Below are 23,329 nucleotides of genomic sequence, written 5' to 3'. Positions count from 1 at the left end.
TGAGGAGTCTGAATCAGAAATTTGGCTTACCGACTCCACAACCCTGGTTTGACCACCACTCACTCCTATTCCCAGTTTCAAAATAAAAACAAAAACACATCACAGTGTAACTAAAATAACAAAACTCCTTCAGTAAACACCGTGAAGAAGAAAAAACAAAATGCCAAACTTTTAATTCCATTCACATCCCATAAGTGTAGTAAGATATAGATCCAAGTAAGATATAGATCCAAACATCATACAGTGCCTTGTGAAAGTATTCGGCCCCTTGGAATTTTTCAACCTTTTCCCACATATCATGCTTCAAACATAAAGATACCAAATGTAAATTTTTGGTGAGGAATCAACAACAAGTGGAACACAATTGTGAAGTTGAACAAAATTTGTTTTAAATTTTTGTGGAAATTCAAAAAACTGAAAAGTGCAAAAACAGAATGTTCCTAAGGTGTTACCAGATAGATGTATAAGATATTAAATATACAAATCAATAATACATTGTAGATCGCTCAAAATGACCTTACTAAGAGAGTACCGCACATAAAAAGGCAAGTGCCGAGTCTGAAGCTAAATCATTTAATAAGCAGAAAAAAGTCAGTACTTACAAAGATGGTATGCTTAAAAACAGGTGGGTCAAGTACATGCGTCCTGATCCACCAGCCCCAACGCATGTTTCACCCAGAGGCTTCGTCGGGGGGGAAGGAGCAGCATCTGCGGTTGCATGGCAATAGAGCTGAAAAAACTCCTTCTGTAAGGGAAGTAAGAAGTGACACATGCCGGCTGCCAGAGGTGGGAGGATACTCCTTCTGTAGGGGAAGTAAGAAGTGACAAGTGTCGGCTGCCAGAGGATGAAAGATACTTATTAGACCAAAAAAATGCCACCAGCAGCAAAGGGGGCACAAAAGTGATTTTAAAAGTATGTGGGGGGGTTTTTGTTTAATCAATACACTGTGAATGACTATAAAACAGCTCTTGGCCTTCCTTTTACCGTTTCCCTCTCATTATGACCGTTTGAATTCTGTTTATTGTGCTTGGCCAACTGAAGCATAAAATATGAGTTGTCAATTTACCTGTTGGAAATGTAGGAAATTGTGCAGTCATTTATGGCCTCTATTTTAGTGACTACCATGTATTTGTCTTCTTGGACTAGATCCCGTTTGGAACCAGAACAAGTCCACCAGATGAAGACATCTCCCTCGACAGAGACGATCACACTGCCAAATCCTGAGGCAAAGGAAGAAGGAAAGTCTGGTGGTGAAGAAACTACAGGTGAGGACCTCGGCTTTCTAATATTGGTCTCTGACAGTATTCGCTTATCGGAGCCAGTAAAATGTTTGCTAGAGAGAGATCCACCACAATTTTCTTTTCCATTTTGTTTTTTTTTATCTAATTGTTGTGTGAATACATCTTATAATATACATCCCTCAATGGCCTGTCCAGGACTGATGATCTATCTGAGGATCTGATCAGTGGAGCGCTAACCCGGAACCACCACTGATCAGCTGATTCCCGCACCCTCGCAGCCGGAGGTAGATTGTGTATGGATTAGAGTCACCACAGCTCCTTACACTCTTATCAGGTCCATACAGTATTTATGGGCAGACTTCTGGTAATGTAGCTCCCATTTACTTCACTAAGAACTGAACTGCCGCACCCGAGAGCGGCCTTTAGAGTGTAAGGAGATCCGTACACTGTCTCTGCTCCGTAGGACTTGCAAACAACTGATCGATAGGCGTGCCAGGTATTGCACACTGTGAGGGTTTGACACGCTCAGCTGCTTCTTAAGGTAGACACAAGAGCGTTTTCGTAGTAAATTACCTGCTGGTCTATTATAGTCGGCATAGACCAAAGCAGGGTTCAGGAAAAATAAGCAGAGCCTTCCTGGCTTAACGGAGAACAAAACAAAAAGTGCAAAAGAGTCCTTTCTCTACAGGTTTCACCTGCAGATGCCACACAATGTCCTCAGCTCCTCCTGGAGCCCCGTGGGAGTTCCACCTCTCCCAAGTACAAGTAACAACTACAACTGACTCCCCATTCAAGGGTGTGTGCACACGGTGCAGATTCTACTGCGAAGCCGCAGCGGATTTGCCTCTGCGGATCCGCTACGGATCCGCTAGCAATGTACAGTACAATATTAATGAATGGAATTCAAAAACTGCTCTGCGCATGCTGCGGATTTTTCCGCGGTTTTATATCCGCAGCATGTCAGTTCTTTCTGCGAATTCCGAAGCTGTTTGACACCTGCTCCATTGTACAGGTGTCAAAACGCAGGGTCATTTTACCTGTGGATTTACCTGAAAATCCGCGTGGAAAAATCCGCAGCACAATCCGCACTGTGTGCACTCACCCTAACAGGAGACAATCATGCAACATCAGTGCCCAGGAGAGAAAGGCCATACAGGCTCTGAAAACCAACAAAGAAATCATCATTAAATCTGCTGACAAGGGAGGTGCAATAGTCATGATGAACACGTCAGACTACATGAAGGAAGCAAACAGACAACTTATGGACACACGCTACTACAGAAAATTGGAGTCGGATCCTACACAGGACTATTACAAAGAACTAAACAAGTTAGTATCTTGTCTGCCTAATGAATCCATAAGAGCCGATGACCTGATACCAGAGAGTCCAAGAATAGGGACATTCTACATGCTTCCCAAAATCTGGAAATCCAGGGAGGCCGATTATTTCATGCGTGGGCACCCCTCACTGAGCACGTATCTGGATGGGTAGAGGGTGTTCTTAAACCACTGGTAAATGGTAAAGGATACACCCAGCTACATTCAGGACACAACTGACCTATTGAATAAACTAGCGGCAATAGGTCCTCTACCAGAAGGAACCATTCTGGCCACAATGGATGTGGAATCTTTGTACTCTAATATCCCACACCAAGATGGATTAAATGCCTGCAAATTCTTCATGGAAAACACAGGGACTGATGCTGATTCTATGGTGAAACTTATAAAATTCATCCTCACCCACAATTACTTTGAATTTGACAACAAGATATATCTACAGGAGACTGGCACAGCTATGGGAAGTGAAATGGCTCCACAGTATGCAAATCTTTTTGTCATCATGTCCCATCAGGCCTCTGGCCTACTACCGCTACACTGATGATATTTTGATCATCTGGACGGAGTCTGAGCCACAGCTAAAGACGATCCATGAACAGTTTAATCAATTTCATTCCACCATCAACTTAACACTCAACTACTCCAGCACTGAGATTAACTTTTTGGACACCATCATTAAGCTAAAGAACAATGAAATAGAGACATCCCTGTATCAGAAGCCAATCGACCGTCCAACATACCTTAAATGGGACAGTTTCCATCTAAAACATATTAAAACTATTGTCTACAGCCAAGCCATCAGATACAATCGTATATGTTCCAACCCCATGGATAGAGACAAACACCTTGGTCACCTCAGAAAGACCTTTTAGAATCAGGGCTACCATCCAAGAACAATTCAAAACCAAATTACAAGAGCCACAAGAATATCAAGGAATCACCTGCTACATTACAAAGCTAAAGAAGAGACTAACCGGGTGCCTCTAGTAGTCACCTACAACCCAAATCTGGAAGTGCTAAGGGGAGCTGCACGGAAATAACAACCTTTACTACAAAAAGATGCCCGATTTACAATCCATTTTTCCAGACCCCCCACTGCTGTGTTTTAGGTAGCCCCCACATTTAAGAAGCATCATTGTCAGAAGCTCCCTGTCCTCTCCAACAGCTGCAGGAACCTTTCCTTGCAACCAGAAAAAATGTAAAACCTGTCCATCTATAATGACCTCGGACAAGATAAAGATCCCCAACTCACATCAGGACTACAAGATCCCAGATACTTTCAGCTGCATCACATCTAATGTGGTGTACTTAATTATTTGTACTAAATGTCCAACTGGGGGTCTGTATGTGGGGGAGACAGGGCAAAAGCTTACAACAAGGATGAATGCTCATCGTCACACAATAAGAGAAAAAAGAATGGATCTACCTGTGGCAAAACATAGCATGATGGACATGAAATTACTTGTATTGAAAGGTAAGTTCAAATCTCAGGCAGGAGGGTCTGGGAGTATAAACTTATGACAACCTTTGACACATTCAGTGCAGGAATGAATGTGTTGCATAGATTTATATCTTTCTATGTCAACTAAATCATCTGCTCCTCAGATCTTGTGACGGCATCACACAACACATCACCAGACCCCAATAGGAGGACAATAAAACGTTCACACTCCTTATCTATTAACTGGTCAAATATTTATGGCCACAACTGTTTATCTCTCTCCCATAATGATAATTCTGCTTCACGTCACTTGTCTTATCTGATATTGATGACCAGTCCTAAGATAAAGAGATCGATATTGAAGTCCTGGACAACGCTTCTAAAGGACAACGCTAGTGGGTTTTTTATGACCAATTACCTATCGCTGACTTCTGCCGTTTCGAGCGCTGTTTCGGCTTTCTGCTGCATCATGTGACCGCAGCTATAAATAAAGGATATTTGCCATTATCGTGCTACTTGAAAAAAATAAAATAAAATTATCCAGTAAATATATTACAATTAATAGTAATAATATGTACTTAGTTTGGAGCTACCTGCTGTTTAAATTGTGTAGCTGTGTGTTTCTCCACCTAATGAATGGGCTTCTGGGGGACACATATTCTCATTCAGTTTCCTGCACAGTAACCCTTCGTTCGATAGAAATGGCTTTTTGTCGTGCTTGTTGGGGAAGAAGCTTGGCATCTGCAGTAGCATTGAAATATAGCAGTGAAAACTCCTTCTGCAGGAGCGATAAGAAGTGACTGTAATGTCAGCTGCCAGAGGGGGAAGTAGACTGATTTCAGACCAAAGTTAGCCCCCAGCAGCACCAATTCACATAGAAGCAAAAACACTATTTGAAAAAGTAGAAAGGAGCCTTTTTTCCTTTTTGTTTTTTATTGTCCTTTACATTAGCCGTCAGTAATGTGTTTACAGCGTGTGTGTGAATTAAAATACTTACTGATCGCCGTCTTCCGCTGTTTGCAGCCCTGTGCCTGTCCTCCTTCTGCATCATGTCACTGCAGCTTTATTTACGGATCACAAGCATTACTGTTAGTTCCTTTCTTAATGTAAACCTATGATGAGTCTCGTTATGAGTCGTATAGACTTACATTGGGAGACTGACCTCTGGCCCACTTAGAAGAATCCGGTCACAACTCGAGGTCACATGATGCAGCAGAGGATCGGACCAGCGCTGTAAACGGCAGAAGTTAGCAGTGGGTATTTTTAATTCGCACACTGTAAACACATTATAGATGGCTAAAGGAAGGGCAACAAAAAAAAAATAACAGTGTGATACCCTAAGGCCGGGGCACACTGCGTTTAGGCAGTCCATTAACGCTGCCACTGAGCCCCATTGTCAGGCGCATCGCGACGCATGCCATAAAGCGGCACGCGTTTGTGATGTGCCGTCATTCAGTGATGGAGCCTCGGACGCAATCACGTTATGCTAGACCGTTAACACAGCCCGTCAACGCTATGCGTTGAACGGGCTGCTTAACGTAATGTGAACCTAGCCCCTAATAGTGGTTGGAGCTCTGCCACAGATCAAGCCGGGCCCAGTATTTTGCTTTGCACTGCTATGCCCAGCAGCGTCAGGAGCATGTCAGTCCATCCCGAGGACTCTGAGGATGCTGGGCGTGACTTTTTCTGATATTAACTTTGTTCTGTTGACCCTTATGTTGTAATTTGCATAAAACAAACAGCGTTATTAAAGTTTGATTTTTTTTTTTTATTTTTTTTTTTTGTTATTTTGTTTTTCTTTGTTTTGTTTTACGTTTAGAATCCTGGTTTTTACATTTCCTTAGCCACGGCGGCCGTCTAGGATCCTGAAATGACCTGACTGGTAGCCTGACTGTTAGTCTGTATGCAGTAAGCTCATTAGCTCCCCCTAGTGGTGGCTACTGGCAGACAGAATTGTTTCATTGAATGCTTTAGCTATGCCAAGTGAAGCTTTGGATTTGGAGCTCTGTATCAGAAAACCTATACTCCAAACCCAATGAGTATAATCAGCAGCTGTTAGTCTGTTTTCCACCTCTCTGTAGTTTCTGCCGGCCCCCAGAATAATCTCCTTTTGTGTTTTTGTTTCTTGGTGGTCTCCCTCGCTGCAGTATTCGGTGAACTCTGACTATATTAGCATACTATAATATTGATTTGATGGGGACTGTGCGGTGGCGCCTGATTGTTGTCCCTCGTCGTGTACAGATGTAGCAGAGCTGAGTTTGCAATAAGTCTTTCTGGCTAGTTATGGGTTTCTCCATAGGTAACTTTCCAGCTCCGCTACATCCCTGTACTATAATGAGATAAAGATAAACCCCAACCATGTCTTCACAAGTATGGGGAGACTATACAGGGACCAGTATAAGATACATGTTCTCTTCTTGTTACAGACCGGCCCGTGGCTGATGCACAGAGCACTCCGGGGTTTTGGGATGATGGTCGGGGTGAAGATGAGTTATCACCAGAGGAGATTCAGATGGTAAGACATTATCAAGGGTATTCTCTGAAAATGCCATATAGTGAAGTATTATATATCCCATAGGTGTCATACACGTCCTTTCACTGTTAATCTGCAGTAGTCATGTAATTATTCCTGGCTTTTCTTTTCTCTTCAGGCCCAATTCATTAGTGCATTTGCACCTGTTGTTTTTTTTGTCAAATGTTTTTCTGTTTTGTGCCTTTTTTTTTTTTTTTTTGTTTTTTATATCTGCACCAAATTCATCTTTTCATTTGCACCTTTTTTGAAGCTCTTTTTATATGTACACTTTCCTCCCTGGAGTGTTTACGCTAGAAATATATATTAATATTATATAGAATACGTATTATATGTATATATTTACATAAATTGTATGTATATATATATTAATATATACAGCATTATATAATTTTCTAGCATACATAGAATCACTCCCGGGAGATAGGTAGGTAGGTGTATGTATGTATATATATATATATATATATATATATATATATATATATATATATATATATATATATATATATATATATATAATAATTTTTTTTTCTTAATGTGCTACTTTTTTGACCGAAAGAAAAAAAAAATGGTTAGATGCTGATAAAAAAAAACATCTTTGGATTTGCCGAAAATTCATGGTCCGCATGCACCATTTTCAATAATTTGCAAAAAAAAAAAAGTCAGCGAATACCACAAGACAAAAAATAAAAGGGATTTACAAAGTTTTCATTATTTTGCCATTACCAATGTTGCGTTACTTCTCACACTGTGCGATTACTTTTCTCAGTTTATACTTTACCCATTTGTATTTTTGCCTCCATGTTTGTTGTTTGTGGTAGCACAAATCCCATCGTTTTCTCCTAGTGCCTTCATTTTAACTATTTGCCCTCCTCTTATATACACTGTAAAATTGTTTTTATCAGCCTGTATGCTAGTGGTCAATGTTCTAATATTCTCATCACTATATTTGTTCATGTAGTACCTGGAGTCCCAGCACTTTTTGCATTTTAATATTGAATGATTATATCATTATATCCCTATGGCACTGGCTTTCCCAGGAATAACTTGATATTATGTCACACAATCCCTGCGGCCAATCAGTGCTGGCTTCACTCTCCACTCCTTTGGACAAATCAAGACATATCGAGGAAGTGAGAGATCAACTGCAGTCCTCACTTCCTCCTTGTGTCAATTATGTCCATATGAGGTAAGAGTGAAGCTAGGGCTGATTTGCCCCAGGGATCGCGTGACATAATGTCATGGGATAATAGTCAGAAAAACTTCGGCACTCAAAATTGTTTTTATTATTATTTTTTTCTCACAAAATATCAGGCAGAGGCTTTTACAAAAGAAAATCAGGGCATATAAGACACAACCCTTTAAAAAATATATTCTTGAACATTGAGACACTTGCAACGTTTCGGCTAATCTAAGCCTTTGTCAAGCCTACATCTGAAACATGCGGGATCAGTATGTCTAACTCTCATTAGAATCCACAAGTAGGACAATCAGGGCTAGGTCTGGCACTCACATGTGGTAACGGTCTTCTGACAGGCAGTAAATTCTTTTGTTTCCCGTTTGTGGATAGCACGATTACTGATTGTCCTACTTGTGGATTCTAATGAGAGTTAGACATACTGATCCCGCATGTTTCAGATGTAGGCTTGACAAAGGCTTAGATTAGCCGAAACGTTGCAAGTGTCTCAATGTTCAAGAATATATTTTTTAAAGGGTTGTGTCTTATATGCCCTGATTTTCTTTTGTAAAAGCCTCTGCCTGATATTTTGTGAGAAAAAAATAATAATAAAAACAATTTTGAGTGCCGAAGTTTTTCTGACTATTTTGGACTTATTTTCTTCATAAGGAATTTCTAGAGTGAGCACCCCTTAATCCTTTGAATAATGTCATGGGATAAAGGGGAGAGTCAATGCTGGAACGGAGCCAGCATAGGAGGGATTCCGAAGGTGTTGTTCGAGTAGTGGACAACCCCTCTAAGAATATACAACTTGCCCATCTGTCATACCCAACAGCTTTTTTTTTTTTTTTTGCTTTCAACCAACTTAAACTTTGTTCCCACCACTTGATTAGCGGCTGAGCCAGCAGGAAAGATCCCAATTCTGCGCCAAATGTGTCCATAGGTCTCCATTGGCAGATAAAGGTCAAAATGGTGCTCCGTCTGACCCACTCTTTCATACTACAAAATAAAAAGCGTATAGGAGGGTAGCGTCACGTTCTGTGCTGCCGCGTCCCACAGCGCCTAGTAAAGAATATATAACCAAGGGGTTTTATGCAGCTCGCCTATACCGGTGGCATGGGTCAGAAACTCACAGAAATAAATACTGGAGAAAACTAAGGCCTGATCCAGCACCTAAGTCCTTATTAAAATCTCTCTTCTTTTTATTAGAAAACTCCCTAACATGCAGAGACACCTGCAGCTACCGGGAATAGAAAAGCAGGGTTAGTCGTGATGAAGGATGGTCATCCGAAACGCGTTGGTTAAGCCTGCTTTTTCATACTCTATAAAGCTTTCCAATAAAGAAGAGTTTTGTTTTTTACTACAGACTTTGCTGCAGGATCGATCCTTTGTTTACTAAACAATATATACATTAAACCTCCACATTTCCCAACATAGTATATACCTTCGGCAGAAGACTGATCTATTCCCACTGTATATGGCAACTCGCATTGCTGTATACCTTTTATACACAATAACAGTTGTATTGTTCCGTACACCTGAAGAAGGTATTCTGATATATACCCGCTAGTGATGAGCGAACGTGCTCGGATAAGGTGTTCGAGTCCCCGTGCCTGCATTTCTTGTGGCCGATTGTTAGGCAATCCCTGTATGTGTTCCGGCTGTCAAACAGCAGCGAGACATGCAGCCGCGGGGAATCGAACATATTATTCGAGCACGCCGAAGACCCTCGGTTTGCACCCGATCATGCTTGCATCACTATTACCCACCCATTTGGTGCTATTTTGGCCTCCCCTTGGATTTGGTGTATAAGCTGAACTTTTAAAAAAAAAAGTCGGGGTTTTTTTTTTTTTTTTTTTTTTTTTTTTTTTTAAATTATTGGCAATTTTCGGCAGGTTTCCTTTAAGCATTGGTACGCCCTCTCCTCCACATCCTTCCCAAAAACTAATTAATTTGTATCTTTTAAAGTCGCACAGATCTTTTTAATATTCTTTTTCCCCCATCTATTGTTAAAAGACAATACAAAGAGGTTTTGTAAAACTCAGCACCGATGGCGGAAAGCGTTTTCCGCGCAGAAGACCAATTAATTGTCCTTTGTAATGTGTGAAGCTGGATCACAGACAGTACGTCAGGGGAGATGTCTATCTCCGGCTTTAATATAGAGAAGAAACAAAGAGGAAGAAAAGTCTGAATTTTAATCTGCGCGTGCTGCTCCGCGAATGGCGTTTGCTGCTGTTACTGGTCTTACTTCCCCGGAGATGGCAGGTGGAGATCTACATCAAGTCACCAACATGGAAAACTTTCTGTTTCATATGTATTATAAATGGGTTTCCTGTAATAGACGGAGAAACAGTGACAGTATCACGACACGTCTTGTTCTTGTGACGCTAGGCAGGTTTGTGGTTAATTATTTAGTTCCTGGATTTGTGACTTTTGTGACGGGGGTGGGGGAACAAAATGCAGCATTGCCCTCCTAAAACTAAAAAAAAAAATGGCCTAATAAAGGGGATCGCCGCCCCCCCCGCCACGTGGCTCGCCTGCCCCCTGTAACTGGAAGACACATTAGATGAAAATCAGCTGAACCCGCTGATTATGGCAGGACAGCCCCTATTACATGGAGGCATCCCGGCTCTCCCACAACAGGTGATGTCATCAGGGTAGAGAAGGATCGGGGAGTTGGAGTTTCAGCAGCTGATCCTTCTTGTATTTTTGGGAGAAAAGCCGCTGCCAAGGGTGTTTAGCAGCAGATTTTTCCTCTCTCTAATTGATAACACATGAACGATTGCCCACGCTGAGTTGTCATGCGTAAAGGAAATTCTGAAGAGACAGCTGTTAGCGGAACAGTTCTCATGTGGATGACCAGCTTTTAGGTTCCTCAAGAACCTCTAACTCGCACCCGTTAAGCCATATCAAGATCATTGAGCCCAGGCAGACATCCGAGCACATACTAGTCAACCTAAGGTTTGGTGAAAGGTGACCACTGGTCCTTGAGCCTGGTGATTTTCTTTTCTGTTTGGATTGTTTATTGGTCGTGGACGCTTTTGGGTCTTGTGATAGACAGATATTAAGGGGTTGTCCATGTCCATTTCTTGAAAACCCGTTATTAAGCACTGCAATTAATCAGCTTCCTCTGTTGAGCTGCAGTGGTCATACTTCGTCTGAACTAGGAATAAAAATCACTGATCTGCTGGGGTCAAACAGACTCAACGCTGCAACCAGTCCGATGCCGCTGATGGGCTGTAGCTCTCAAGTGATGGCTCCGCTGGATGTTTGTCTTAGCAAGGGATGGTAGGGCTCTGACTACGAAAGACTATCGTCAGTCCGGGAGGTGAGGGTCAGTTTTCATCTTTCATAATACATTTGTCGTGGTTGCATGGTTGAATGCTGAGGTCCTGTCCAGTGACTCAAAACATCAAATACTTCCATAATAAATAATTTGTCATGGAGGCACTGCTGCTCCCAGATCTGGTTGGAAGGATTAACGTCCATGAGCCTTGGACACCTATGACCCTGTCGCGGGTACACAGGATCTGCTTCATTGGACCATTCTTGGTGGCCAATAACCACGGTGTACCTGCCCAGTCCTCAAGTCATCATATTTTGCCCAATCTGACTCCGACCATTACCTATTTCTTCTGCTTTTCACTGATTAACGTTAAGACTTGGCGGCTCACTTGCTGCTTATTATATCCCATCCCTGACCGGTGCCATTGGCATGAGGTGTTCATTTTTATTCGCTTCACCTCTCATCAGGCTTAATGTTGTGTCTGATTCCTGTGTATCCATTGTTATATACTAGCCATATATATACTCCGTATCAGAAACCCAGGAGATGTTTTTCATATGCCAGCTACTGACTAGTGATTGCATTGTACAGCAGCCAGTGAAAAACTAATAGACCCCCATCTACAGGCTGCCATGAAATTTTCCAGTTCTGTAGACTGGGATCAAACAGTCTTGGTCAATTGCCGCCAGTATGATAGACATCACATAGCTCTGTTCTTCTCGAGTCCAAGCAGAATTCTGAATGCAGCTGTGGATATAATTGGACTGTAAATTTGGCAAAAGATATATAGGGGTGATAGTCTGCCAAATCATTCTCCTGCCAGAGCCTAACACAAATGATCACATCATAAGCACGCACGTTCAGCTCATCCGAACACGGACATTAAAGGGAGTCTTCTATCGGCACAAAATGACTGTTCCGCCCGGCACCCTTGGTGTAGCCAAATCATTCCGTTCAACTTCCCAAATACTTGTTTTCCATCGATCTCCACCCCATCTGGCTCCTTGTTAATCAAGGAAGAGAAGCTTGGAGATGATGGGAAAACAAGTAGATGGGAAGGTGCACGGACCCATTTGGAAATGTAAAGGGTGCATCAAGCGCCTGTGCTTGGGGTCAACAGTCATAAGACTCCCTTTAAATTTTCTAATGATAGGAGCCAAGTGGCTGCTAGTCACCTGCTTACGTCACCTGTGGACTTTTTATGCTATAGGAGCGACATAATGAAGGATTTACTCCACTTTTATGATGTGGAAAGGTGCAAATTGGGTACAATCCAGGCAAACTGTGAACTTCTGCTGCCGGGAAAAGGTACTATGTGATATTGAAAGAGGACCGGTCACTTGCCATCAATATAAAACCAAAAGGAAGCAACTGGAGTAGAAGTTGGTATGTATGCAACGTGTAGGAGCATGTTCACACTGGCCATTAAATAGACAAAACCCAAGACAGAAATAAAATGAACATATGCCCTGCTGTAAGAAAGTAATAGCAGTAGTGCATATAAATCACATAGGGAACTTCATAAACACCGCTTACGACCAATAAAAAAAGCGTAAACGCCATCCCACCAGCGCCAGGGTGTACTCAGTCATCTTAGATTCTGTCTGTTTAGTGGCCAGTGTGAACATGGTCATGTATACCAACTTACGTTCCAGTTCATTTCTTTCGGAATTGGTTTAGGTTCTTGCACACGAGCGGGGCCTTCCTTTCTTTGAGCTGGGCATTACGTTTATATGGCTTCCCATTGCTGAGTGTCCATTAGTCGGGGGCCTTGGTTCTATTCTGTCCTTATTCGCATTGACGTCACTTTGACACATAGGTTTTAATACTAGAGGTTAGGGCCATCCCGATTGGGTCACCTTGACGCTGGTGGGATGGCCTTTACGCTTTTTTTTTTTTTTTTTCTTCAAACGTGATATTTGCTAGGAACCCTATGTTATTTATATATTGTTTTTTTTTATTACTTACAATGGGATGAATGTTCAATTTGCTTCTATCTTATGACTTGCCATAGATATGTACCGTATTTTTTGGACTATAAGACGCACCGGACCATAAGGCGCACCCCAATTTTCAGAAGGAAAATAGGGAAAAAAATAATGTGTCAAATGGGGGTCCGTCTTACAGTCCGAATTCAGCTTACCTGGGAAGGGATCCAGCACAGGTGAAGGAGTGGTCACAGGGGTCATTCAGTGGTCCAGGCTCGTGCGGTGGCGGCAGGTTGGTTGCGCTGGAGCAGCTGGGCTGTGCTGGGGCAGCTGTGCTGTGCTAGCTGTGCTGGGGCTGGGGCAGCTGGGCTGGGCCAGCTGTGCTGTGCTGAGGCAGCTGGGCTGTGCTGGGGGGGCTGTGGCAGGTGGGCTCTGTGGGGTGAGGGTGGCGGCTCTCTGTGCTCCGGTGCAGGGGCGGCGGCTCCGCCGGCATTTCCTCCAAGCCCGGAGGCCCCCGCACTTCCCTTGCTGGCCGCCGCCATGTTGCGGTGGCCTCCGGGAACATGGACGCCGGGAAGATGGCCGCCGGTCCGGGGACGGCGCATGCGCGGGTTCAGATCTCGTCCCGAGATCTCGGGGGACGAGATCTCGTTGCCAAGATTTGAATCTTGTCCCCCGAGATCTCGGGACGAGATCTGAACCTGCGCATGCGCCGTCCCCGGACCGGCGGCCATGTTCCCGGAAGCCACCGCAACATGGCGGCGGCCAGCAAGGGAAGTGCGGGGGCCTCCGGGCCTGGAGGAAATGCCGGCGGAGCCGCTACCCCTGCATCGGAGCACAGCCCGCTGCCACCACTGCACTACAGAGCCCCCGCGGCACCCGCACCAGCCTCACAGGTTAGTACATTGTGACCATAAGACGCACCCCCCACTTTCCCCAAAAAATTTTTGGGAAAAAAGTGCGTCTTATGGTCCGAAAAATACGGTAATTTTTTTTTTTTACTTGGTGTCAATATCGCTGTTCTCCCAAATTTGTCCCTATTTTTCTTTTGTTCCTGCGCCTCTCCGTTCCTGAGATATGGCCCCGTTTTCCCTGTCCTTTAAGCCAAAGAGGCGTGGTCCTCATTTAGAAACTACACAAAAGCTGATGACCGCACCCACTTGACTAACAAGACTACATTTAGAGACACTGAAGGGGGGCCATATCTCAGGAACAGAAAGGTGCCGGAGCAAAAGCAAAACCAGGAAAACAGCGGCATTTACGCTAGATACAAAAAAAAAAATCCAGATTTATGGTAAGTGGCACTTCCTTAAATTTATAATAACAAGAATGGGGAAAGCAAACCAAGCTGTCAGGAAGAAAACAATCTAATAATAATATAATTAAACCTGAGGCTCAAAAGAGTATTATTAATTTTGCAAGTTTATTTGAACAGTCAGTCACACAGAGTTCCAACGTTTCGGCCAAACAGGCCTTTGTCAAGGGTATTATCTAGATGAAACATACCAATAATATCAAATTAGAAATTAACACTGGGAATGGAACAGAGTACCTAAAATAGCCATTCAATCCATGACTGACATATAAGAGACATAAAAATGGACATAGGCAACAAATTGAAATGTCACAAATAATAAAGGTGAGATTCCATCCATAGAGTAAATTAATTGTAATGCACTGTTGAGAAGGAAGAATTACATTTTATATATATATATATATATATATACACACTCACTGGCCACTTTATTAGGTACACCTGTCCAACTGTGTGTTAAGACTTAATTTCTAATCAGCCAATCACATGGCGGCAACTCAGTGCATTTAGGCATGTAGACATGGTCAAGACAATCTCCTGCAGTTCAAACCGAGCATCAGTATGGGGAAGAAAGGTGATTTGAGTGCCTTTGAACGTGGCATGATTGTTAGTGCCAGAAGGGCTGGTCTGAGTATTTCAGAAACTACTGATCTACTGGGATTTTCACGCACAACCATCTCTAGGGTTTACAGAGAATGGTCCGAAAAAGAAAAAAAATCCAGTGAGCGGCAGTTCTGTGGCCGGAAATGCCTTGTTGATGCCAGAGGTCAGAGGAGAATGGGCATACTGGTTCGAGCTGATAGAAAGGCAACAGTGACTCAAATTGCCACCCGTTACAACCAAGGTAGGCAGAAGAGCATCTCTGAACGCACAGTGCGTCGAACTTTGAGGCAGATGGGCTACAGCAGCAGAAGACCACACTGGGTACCACTCCTCTCAGCTAAGAACAGGAAACTGAGGCTACAATTTGCACAAGCTCATCGAAATTGGACAGTAGAAGATTGGAAAAACGTTGCCTGGTCTGATGAGTCTCGATTTCTGCTGCGACATTCGGATGGTAGGGTCAGAATTTGGCGTAAACAACATGAAAGCATGGATCCATCCTGCCTTGTATCAACGGTTCAGGCTGGTGGTGGTGGTGTCATGGTGTGGGGAATTTTTTCTTGGCACTCTTTGGGCCCCTTGGTACCAATTGAGCATCGTTGCAACGCCACAGCCTACCTGAGTATTGTTGCTGACCATGTCCATCCCTTTATGACCACAATGTACCCAACATCTGATGGCTACTTTCAGGAGGATAATGCGCCATGTCATAAAGCTCGAATCATCTCAGATTGGTTTCTTGAACATGACAATGAGTTCACTGTACTCAAATGGCCTCCTCAGTCACCAGATCTCAATCCAATAGAGCATCTTTGGGATGTGGTGGAACGGGAGATTCGCATCAGGGATGTGCAGCCGACAAATCTGCGCCAACTGTGTGATGCCATCATGTCAATATGGTCCAAAATCTCTGAGGAATGCTTCCAGCACCTTGTTGAATCTCTGCCACGAAGAATTGAGGCAGTTCTGAAGGCAAAAGGGGGTCCAACCCGTTACTAGCATGGTGTACCTAATAAAGTGGCCAGTGAGTGTATATACATACACACATACACAGTGGGCTATGGAGAGAAAGGAAGACTAAGTAACTAGATCCATAAATGAACTACAGCCTAAAGCAGCTTTCAGGTATCACTAGAATAGAGCAAGGAATAGCCATAAGGACCTGTGTGACTCTATGTTCCACTTTCAGAGTTCTGAAAGAGAAAAGAAGTGAAATGAAGAGCAGGGTATCGCCCAAGAAAGCAATACTTTAGTTATTAATAAGAATGATTGGTATCTAATATTTACCAACCTGTGTTAGGAAATGAGCGGAGAAATGCGGACCACACCGCCGCCTGGTAAGCAAGTGTGTGTGGTGAGAGAGACGTGTCTTTTTATGCATATTAAGTGAGATAAGATGCGGTGCAGCTGTGTAAAATAGAGACGCGCCATAGCGCCGATACCGCTCGTGCGCAGTGCATCTCTAAGAACGGAAATGGGGAATGATATGTCCGAAAACCGGAAGTGTGGCAAATGAAACTATCCAAAGTGGGACAAGCAACATGGCGGCTGCAGGGCGCATGCGCAGTGCGTCACAACAAAAGGAAGTGGCATAACAATAGATAAAAGACAGCGCCTCAGACAGTGGTGAAAAAAAGGCTTACATTTTATTCTGCCTCCCGTGGAGACGTTTCGGTCCGAAGACCTTTTTCAAGCACCGAAACGTCGCCACAGGAGGCAAAATAAAATGTAAGCCTTTTTTTCACCACTGACTGAGGCGCTGTTTTTTTTTTTTTTTTTGTATCTATTGTTATGGACCTTGCTCCAGGATGGGCTCCCTAGTTTTGACGCGCGCCTTCACGAATCTGTCTTAAAGACTTTGACGCTTATAGGATGCGGTTTAACTTTTTGTTTTTTTTTGGTATCAACAAAAGGAAGTGGGGCATACTAATTACAGTGATGTAATATTATGAATAAATGAAAAGTAAAATGAAAATAAGAAAAAAGAGGAATAATATAAATGTGTGTTTTAAAAAAAGGAGGGGTACAGACGTGTATGTAAAAATGTTAGACAAAAACGGGAACCTAGAAAAGGGGATGTATCAGAACATACATGCTCATATCTATCTTACACATCCATATCAACACATATACAGGTACACAAACATGCACATATATACGCAAAGATATGGACATGAACAAGAATGTCACAAAGTTGCACTCACACCTATACAAAACAAATATATACCTCGCCATATGTCCCGAATACCTTAATTTATGTAAAGTGTATGTTATATATTAACACACACATATATACCAACACACACCTATATCCATTCTGAACTGAATAAAGGGATAAGGTAATCTGTCCAAAATATCAATTCCACGTAAATGTTAGTAAATAAATATATAGTCAAATGGAGTAGGAGAAAAAAAGGGAAAAAAAGAACGAAAAAGAAAAAAGGAGCAGTCACCAAGTAGAGGAAGTCAGGAAACCAGAGGTGAATACCTTATTTCTGCAATTACGTCTGTAGAAAAAGAGAGAGAGATTTTAGGTACTCTGTTCTATTCCCAGTGGGAATTTCTATTTCCTTAAATTTAGTTTCCCTCCGTGCATCATGTGGGCAGATACCTTACACCAGAATGAATGCAGATGTTGGCAGATCTGTGCTTCATCCCATAGACAGGGGTCATCCTACTATGACTTACATATGTCCTAGTGGATGAACTGGGACAATCCCTTAATTCTCACCCATTTCCCGTTCTTGTTTTATGGCCACTCGGGAAATCCTGAGTTTGCGATATAGCGCTGTATTGGAGCGTGTCTCCTCTGACCGTGATCTGCAGCACAGAATAATATAGAGTTAATAATTCACTATACAGATTATCTCCCCGCAGCACAGTCTGCCTTAGAAAACCGCAATGAAAAGCCATTATTATGCTTCTCCAGTACGGACTGTGGGTTTATGTCGCAATGATGGTGAATGCTACACGATTATTAATGTAATGTTAAGTCTGTGAATTCTCCTTTTGTGGTTGTCTGCCTCTTTGTCCTCTGCAGTTGGCTTCAAGGTCAAAGCGTGGAAATAAATGGGCTCTACCAGCAAGAAAGTCACGGGCTCGGAGTCCGCAGAGGTGCTGGACAAATGGAAAGAGATTCAGAGCAAAGACCCCGGTGATGGCTTTACAACATGATAGTGGGGCCCAAGTTATGAGATATGCAAAAATATATTCGGACACATATGCACAAATATAACAAAGGTCATATGTACATACATCGTGGCCTGTTATGACGCTCAACTGCTGGGGTGTGGGGGCTTTAGGTTTTTGAAGTAGAGGGAGAGTTGAACTCATTTGAGTCATCAGGCACCCCATACATAAAAAAAAAAAAAAAAGTCATCTGAATCTGCCAGTTTCGGGGGGACTGACCATCTGACTTGTATTGGGGGGGATCCCAACTCTGCCCCGACAGATGATATTAGGCCGCTGGAGTTTCAATACACAATCCTTTTGCTTTCAGTGGAGATAATCCACCATCAGAGATGTTTAGCAACAACTTTATCTTCTCCTTGTCGAAAACGCACCTGAGCGCTCAGCTGACCCGATCACTTACATGGATGGAGTGGTCGGGAGATATAGCGGTCTGTTGAACTTGTGTCCGGCCAACCTCCAGCCTGTGTGTGGCCAGTTTTACACTCAGATTTATTTGAGTGTTTCCCTTTTTAGATTTTTTTTGTCATACCCACAGAAGTGCAGACGTTCGTTTTCCACAGAAGTGGGGTTCGTACGTTTTCCACAGAAGTGGGGACCGTACATTTTCCACAGAAGTGGGGACCGTACGTTTTCCGCGTTCTCAAAGGTGTGAGCGCCAGATTCAAGATTTGTAGCATATTCTGTGGACATCCTATAAATCTCTTGAGCTTAAAGAACCCCTTTAAAGAAATATTTTATTTATTATTAAAAGCGCATATATACAAAAAAGTATATTTCATCAAAATGTAAGCAAAGACCACTTGTCCCCTTCTGATTTCTGTGTACTGCAGTATTACATAGCTGGTTAGGTTATAATAATAATCTTTATTTTTATATAGCGCAAACATATTCCGCAGCGCTTTACAGTTTGCACACGTTATCATCACTGTCCCCGATGGGGCTCACAATCTAGATTCCCTATCAGTAGTTTTTGGTGTGTGGGAGGAAACCGGAGAACCCGGAGGAAACCCACGCAAACACGGGGAGAACATACAAACTCCTTGCAGATGCTATCCTTGTTGGGATTTGAACCCAGGACCCCAGTGCTGCAAGGCTGATGGGAGATATGTATCACTGAGGTTATTAGCTTCAGTGATATGAACCTAGAGAAATTGCTCCAGCACACTAAATTCTGAGAGGGGTTAATTGGCCATTGTAAGGGCTAGGTTTTTAAGTGAACAGCTGAAGAGCAGGCGGGAGGCTGTTCAGCATATCCTCCTCCTCAGAGTGTGTTTAAGGCACATACTCATCTATGAGGAAAACTGACGAGTGCAATCCAATAAAAAAAAAAAATAGATTGCACTCTGACCAATGCTAATCTATGGCTGGACGATTTCCTTGATACATGTACCATTGCGGGTTATAGTTACATTGGTGACGAAATGTACAGTTGGTGGAGAAAGGTTGAACTTGATGGACCTACATCTTTATTCAACCTACGTACAGTGGGGAAAAAAAGTATTTAGTCAGTCAGCAATTGTGCAAGTTCCACCACTTAAAAAGATGAGAGGCGTCTGTAATTTACATCATAGGTAGACCTCAACTATGGGAGACAAACTGAGAAAAAAAAATCCAGAAAATCACTTTGTCTGTTTTTTTTTTCATTTTATTTGCATATTATGGTGGAAAATAAGTATTTGGTCAGAAACAAAATTTCATCTCAATACTTTGTGATATATCCTTTGTTGGCAATGACAGAGGTCAAACGTTTTCTGTAAGTCTTCACAAGGTTGCCACACACTGTTGTTGGTATGTTGGCCCATTCCTCCATGCAGATCTCCTCTAGAGCAGTGATGTTTTTGGCTTTTCGCTTGGCAACACGGACTTTCAACTCCCTCCAAAGGTTTTCTATAGGGTTGAGATCTGGAGACTGGCTAGGCCACTCCAGGACCTTGAAATGCTTCTTACGAAGCCACTCCTTCATTGCCCTGGCGGTGTGCTTTGGATCATTGTCATGTTGAAAGACCCAGCCACGTTTCATCTTCAATGCCCTTGCTGATGGAAGGAGGTTTGCACTCAAAATCTCACGATACATGGCCCCATTCATTCTTTCATGTACCCGGATCAGTCGTCCTGGCCCCTTTGCAGAGAAACAGCCCCAAAGCATGAAGTTTCCACCACCATGCTTTACAGTAGGTATGGTGTTTGATGGATGCAACTCAGTATTCTTTTTCCTCCAAACACGACAAGTTGTGTTTCTACCAAACAGTTCCAGTTTGGTTTCATCAGACCATAGGACATTCTCCCAAAACTCCTCTGGATCATCCAAATGCTCTCTAGCAAACTTCAGACGGGCCCGGACATGTACAGGCTTAAGCAGTGGGACACGTCTGGCACTGCAGGATCTGAGTCCATGGTGGCGTAGTGTGTTACTTATGGTAGGCCTTGTTACATTGGTCCCAGCTCTCTGCAGTTCATTCACTAGGTCCCCCCGCGTGGTTCTGGGATTTTTGCTCACCGTTCTTGTGATCATTCTGACCCCACGGGGTGGGATTTTGCGTGGAGCATCAGATCGAGGGAGATTATCAGTGGTCTTGTATGTCTTCCATTTTCTAATTATTGCTCCCACAGTTGATTTCTTCACTCCAAGCTGGTTGGCTATTGCAGATTCAGTCTTCCCAGCCTGGTGCAGGGCTACAATTTTGTTTCTGGTGTCCTTTGACAGCTCTTTGGTCTTCACCATAGTGGAGTTTGGAGTCAGACTGTTTGAGGGTGTGCACAGGTGTCTTTTTATACTGATAACAAGTTTAAACAGGTGCCATTACTACAGGTAATGAGTGGAGGAAAGAGGAGACTCTTAAAGAAGAAGTTACAGGTCTGTGAGAGCCAGAAATCTTGATTGCTTGTTTCTGACCAAATACTTATTTTCCACCATAATATGCAAATAAAATGAAAAAAAAACAGACAATGTGATTTTCTGGATTTTTTTTTCTCAGTTTGTCTCCCATAGTTGAGGTCTACCTATGATGTAAATTACAGACGACTCTCATCTTTTTAAGTGGTGGAACTTGCACTATTGCTGACTGACTAAATACTTTTTTTCCCCACTGTAACTGAGTCACAGCTCATCTACAATTTTTTTTTTTTTCTCAGCCTTCGATCAGGATGAGAAAAAAGATGTCCTTCGAAAAACCAGCAATTTATCTGCTGTGTACAGTAAAATCACAGGTTAGAATAGATATATACACATAGATATACATTTGTCAGTCACATAATTAGTACAGTGCTTGTGTAGCTTACTGTACATATATTTTTTTCACCTAATACATTGTCTTGTGAAAAAAATGGTGTGGCGTCCCCTGACATTTTATTAACCAGCAGAGGGAAAGCGGACAGCTGGGGGCAAATGTTTATAGCCTGTGAAGGTTGTAACAACCATGGAGCTTCCCAGGCTAATAATATGAGCTCACAGCTCTACACTTGGCCTTTCCTGGTTATTAAAATGGGAGACGCCCCCCCCCCCCCCAAAAAAAAAAAGACATATAAATAACCAGCAAAGGCTAGGCAAACAGTTGCGGGCTGATATTAATAGGCTAGGGAGGAGGCATGTATATTGGCCTTCCCCAGACTAAAAACATCAGCTATCGGCCCAGAAAAGGCGCAGATGCAGATGTCACATACAGCCAGGTATGAGCGTACTTACTTTTAGCTTCTGCCAAAGAAAATATTCTATCTCGCCATTTCTGTTTACTATGATGTCGAAAAAGTGACACCAGGAAATGGCCACCATTATATCAGTGACTGAGGGCGGCCATTATGCCCAGAAGCATTACCACTTGGAGAATATTGCTACCATGTACCTGTAGACTCTGTAGATGTATCCGGATAATAATACAATAATTCATCATACTCTGACACTACACAATAGAAGAATTCTTCATTTTTGGAATAAATCATTCTTTCTTACTTTCATTGACCTGGAGTCTGCTAAAAATGAGGCCAATGTCCCAGACTCCCACCGAAGGAGAAAATGGCTAAAGTGCAACCACCACTAGGGGGAGCTCACAGCATGTGTTTAATATTGCTTCCATTGGCCCTTAATGGAGGTGCATAAATATAGACTAAATGCAAAGCCTCAGAAGGAGGAATTACAATTCCCTGAAAAATCCAACAATTTCACTCTGTAAAAATAGGGCAACAGTGTTTACCTGCCCAAGTCACAGAAACAGGATGCAGCAAACCCATGGAATAAAGATGGAAGCAGCAGAGGTGCAAAATACTGATGAGACAACCACTCACAACCTACCAATTCATGGAGGGGGAGATTGGTTAGTATTAAAATTGCACTCAAAAAAGGCATGTATAGGGCTCTGGTCACAAAGGTAGTGCTCACTGTCTGGCTATAGGGCGCTGGTCACACAGGTAGTGCGCAGTGTCTGGCTATAGGGCGCTGGTCACACAGGTAGTGCTCAGTGTCTGGCTATAGGGTGCTGGTCACACAGGTAGTGCTCAGTTTCTGGCTATATTGCTCTGGTCACACAGGTAGTGCTCGGTGTCTGGCCCTAGGGGGCTTTGGTCACACAGGTAGTGCTCGTGTCTGGCTGTAGGGCGCTGGTCACACAGGTGGTGCACAGTGTCTGGCTATAGGGTGCTGGTCACACAGGTAGTGCTCAGTGTCTGGCTGTAGGGTGCTGGTCACACAGGTAGTGCTCGGTATCTGGCTATAGGGCTCTGGTCACACAGGTAGTGCTCGGTGTCTGGCTATAGGGCTCTGGTCACACAGGTAGTGCTCGGTGTCTGGCTATAGGACTCTGGTCACACAGGTAGTGCTCGGTGTCTGGCTATAGGGCTCTGGTCACACAGGTAGTGCACGGTGTCTGGCTATAGGGCTCTGGTCACACAGGTAGTGCACGGTGTCTGGCTATAGGGCTCTGGTCACACAGGTAGTGCACGGTGTCTGGCTATAGGGCTCTGGTCACACAGGTAGTGCTCGGTGTCTGGCTATAGGGCTCTGGTCACACAGGTAGCGCTCGGTGTCTGGCTATAGGGCTCTGGTCACACAGGTAGCGCTCAGTGTCTGGCTGTAGGGTGCTGGTCACACAGGTAGTGCTCGGTATCTGGCTATAGGGCTCTGGTCACACAGGTAGTGCTCGGTGTCTGGCTATAGGGCTCTGGTCACACAGGTAGTGCTCGGTGTCTGGCTATAGGACTCTGGTCACACAGGTAGTGCTCGGTGTCTGGCTATAGGGCTCTGGTCACACAGGTAGTGCACGGTGTCTGGCTATAGGGCTCTGGTCA

The 23,329-nt window shown here is 43.3% G+C and overlaps 1 protein-coding gene across 3 annotated transcripts in view; it reads left to right on the top strand.

The window, feature by feature from the left end:
- The window catches only part of STX18 (syntaxin 18), a 175,235-nt gene that overhangs the window by 118,422 nt on the left and 33,484 nt on the right, over positions 1-23,329 (top strand). For all 3 annotated transcript variants that reach the window (XR_012231954.1, XM_073574494.1, XM_073574493.1), the window contains exons 6-7: positions 1,148-1,266; positions 6,448-6,536. Coding sequence is in view for 2 of the 3 variants with exons in the window: in XM_073574494.1 (XP_073430595.1) it covers positions 1,148-1,266; positions 6,448-6,536 (208 nt within the window). In the remaining variant the exon portion in view is untranslated. The remainder of the gene's footprint in view (positions 1-1,147; positions 1,267-6,447; positions 6,537-23,329) is intronic.

This window comes from Dendrobates tinctorius, unplaced genomic scaffold, assembly GCF_039654945.1.
Source record: "Dendrobates tinctorius isolate UK_male_01 unplaced genomic scaffold, ASM3965494v1 ptg000039l, whole genome shotgun sequence".
In the NCBI taxonomy this organism is placed as follows: Eukaryota; Metazoa; Chordata; class Amphibia; order Anura; family Dendrobatidae; genus Dendrobates; species Dendrobates tinctorius.
This window is presented reverse-complemented; position numbering and strand designations above follow the sequence as displayed.